Source organism: Dipodomys ordii, unplaced genomic scaffold (assembly GCF_000151885.1).
Source record: "Dipodomys ordii isolate 6190 unplaced genomic scaffold, Dord_2.0 Scaffold65, whole genome shotgun sequence".
NCBI classification, from domain to species: Eukaryota; Metazoa; Chordata; class Mammalia; order Rodentia; family Heteromyidae; genus Dipodomys; species Dipodomys ordii.
In genome coordinates this window covers 1,070,135-1,072,425 of record NW_012267281.1, presented here as the reverse complement: position 1 = coordinate 1,072,425, position 2,291 = coordinate 1,070,135, and the positions used below count along the sequence as shown (strand labels likewise).

Below are 2,291 nucleotides of genomic sequence, written 5' to 3'. Positions count from 1 at the left end.
CCGCCGCTCCCCGGGAGCCGCCGCCGCCGCCGCGAAACCGCCCTCGACGGGAAGGCCGCGACGCAAGGAATGTCTAAGATGGCAGCCGCGGCAGCACCGGCCGCCCTTCCCATAAGGCCCTGCGCGGAGCGTGCCGAGGCGTGGCCCCGCCCCTCGGCGGGCGTGGTCCCGGCGAGCGTGGCCCCGCCTCCTGACGCTGCTGCCGGAGGCGGGCGGGCGCCGCCGAGTGCGCTCGGCTCCCTCCGCCACTCCCTCGGCGGGGCGCGGGGCTCGGCTCCTCCCGCTACTCCGGGCGGAAGTCTGCGGCCCCGGGCCAGGCGGGGATAGTTGTTTCCTGGTGTAAAATACCACCCCCGCTGCTTGCACCGAATCCTTTGCATTTCACGGAGACCGAGCCGGGCCGGGGCGGGGCCCGAGGGGCCGGGGCGGGGCCCGAGGGGCCGGGTGTGTCCGGCTCTCTGAAATCAAACCCGGGGAGGAGAGGGCCGCAGGTGGCGGCGGAGGGGGCGCGGGCCCGGAGTGGCCTGCGGGTCTGACCCCGGCGTCCTCGCGCGGGACGCCCGGTGCGCCGCCAGGTTCCACTGGACGGACGTGTGCTGGTACCTTAGAGCTGAGCCTGCGTTCATTGCCATGGCCCTTGACCTGGTTGGTTATTTGTTGCCGGTCCTGGGGCTTGAACTCGGGGCCTGGGCGCTGTCCCCGAGCCTTTTCCGCTGAAGACTAGCGCTCTACCATGTGAGCCACAGCTCGGTTTCCAGGCTTGGGGAGGGGGGGGGGCGCGGTAATTGAAGTTGAGAGCCTCTCGGATTTTCCTGCACGGGTTGGCTTTGAACCGTGATCCTCAGATCTCACCTTTCTGGGTATACAGTAGTATGTATGTATATATATAAAACTATATACTATATATAGTAGACATACACATATGTATGTATACACATGTATGTATATATACATGTGTGTATATGTATATGTGTATATATGTACACGTGTATATATACATATGTATGAGTGTATATGTGTATATATATATATATATATATATATATGTATGGTTATAGACATGAGCCTCTGGCCCTTGGCTGTTTTTGTGCCAGTTTGGGCTTGAACTCAGGGCCGGGGTGCTGTCCCTTAGCTTTTTCACTAGCTTTCTACTGGAGCCACAGCTCTACTGCTGGCTTTCTTCTGGTTGGTGATAAGAGGCTGGCTTCCAACTGCAATGCTAAGATCTCCGCCTTCGGAGTAGGATTACAAATGTGAGCCACCAGTGTGTCCACTGATGATGAATTTGTATAATCTTCCTGTGTTAATCACTACTGTCTTACGGGGGGGGGGGACCTCGAGGTTAAATAGAGTTAAACAGCCTGATTTTTTTTTGGGGGGGTGTCACTCAGCTAGTATGTGGCCAGAGCTGGTGTGTTCCTAGGAAGAGGATGCCCAGTCCTTGCCGAGAACCAACAATCCCCACCAAGCCCTGGCTAGGGAAAGATGTATTCCTGTGCAAAACAACAATGTCACTATGAAATCCTCCAAAAGAGGCAACATTGTTATTTGCTGATGATAGGAATCTAGAAAAGCTGGTATTTCAACATTGTTTCAGTTCACTTGGATTAGGTTAAGCAGAAGCAAACTAAGAACTCCTTTGAACAAGACATAAAACACCTGGGATAAACCTTTTCAAATTACAAAACCTTTTTAATTTTTTTTATTAACATCAATTATACACATTGTCGTTGTGATATTTACTACACACTGGTAGTGTACTTTGATCAAATTCACTCTATTACTTGCTCAATGTCACCCCTTCCATCATCCTCCCTCATCTCTCCCAACCATCCCCCTCCGACGACGCTTCAACGTTCTCATCTCTCCCAACCATCCCCCTCCGACGACGCTTCAACGTTCGTAGTTTCATTTTCACATATATACATTGGATGTTATGGCTGCATTTTCCCACCCTTCCTCTGTTTTGAACAGTTTTTTTTTAAATTGGTCTCATGATGCTGTTTTCAAACATACATAATATTACTTAGATCATATTCCTCCTTAGATCATTACCTCCTTTCCTCTTTTCCCTCCTGCTGCCTTGCACCTAAAATCACCCTTTTACAATTGTGTCCTATTTTTATCATGCTAGCATTGTTTTGTTATCATTATTATTAGTACTGTTTAGGTCTAGATTCTACATGTAAGGGAAAACCTTTCATATTTGTCTTTCTGAGTTTGCTTATCTTGCAAACTCACCATGACAATCTCCAGGCCCATCCATTTTCCTGCAAATGACCTAAGTTGCA

At 51.0% G+C, this 2,291-nt stretch overlaps 1 protein-coding gene across 1 annotated transcript in view; it reads right to left on the bottom strand.

The window, feature by feature from the left end:
* Window positions 1-380, bottom strand: part of Arglu1 (arginine and glutamate rich 1) — a 17,814-nt gene extending 17,434 nt beyond the window's left edge. The window contains exon 1 of the mRNA XM_013022951.1: window positions 5-380. Coding sequence (XP_012878405.1) covers window positions 5-380 — 376 coding nt within the window. The remainder of the gene's footprint in view (window positions 1-4) is intronic.
* Between the last annotated feature and the right edge of the window lie 1,911 nt (window positions 381-2,291).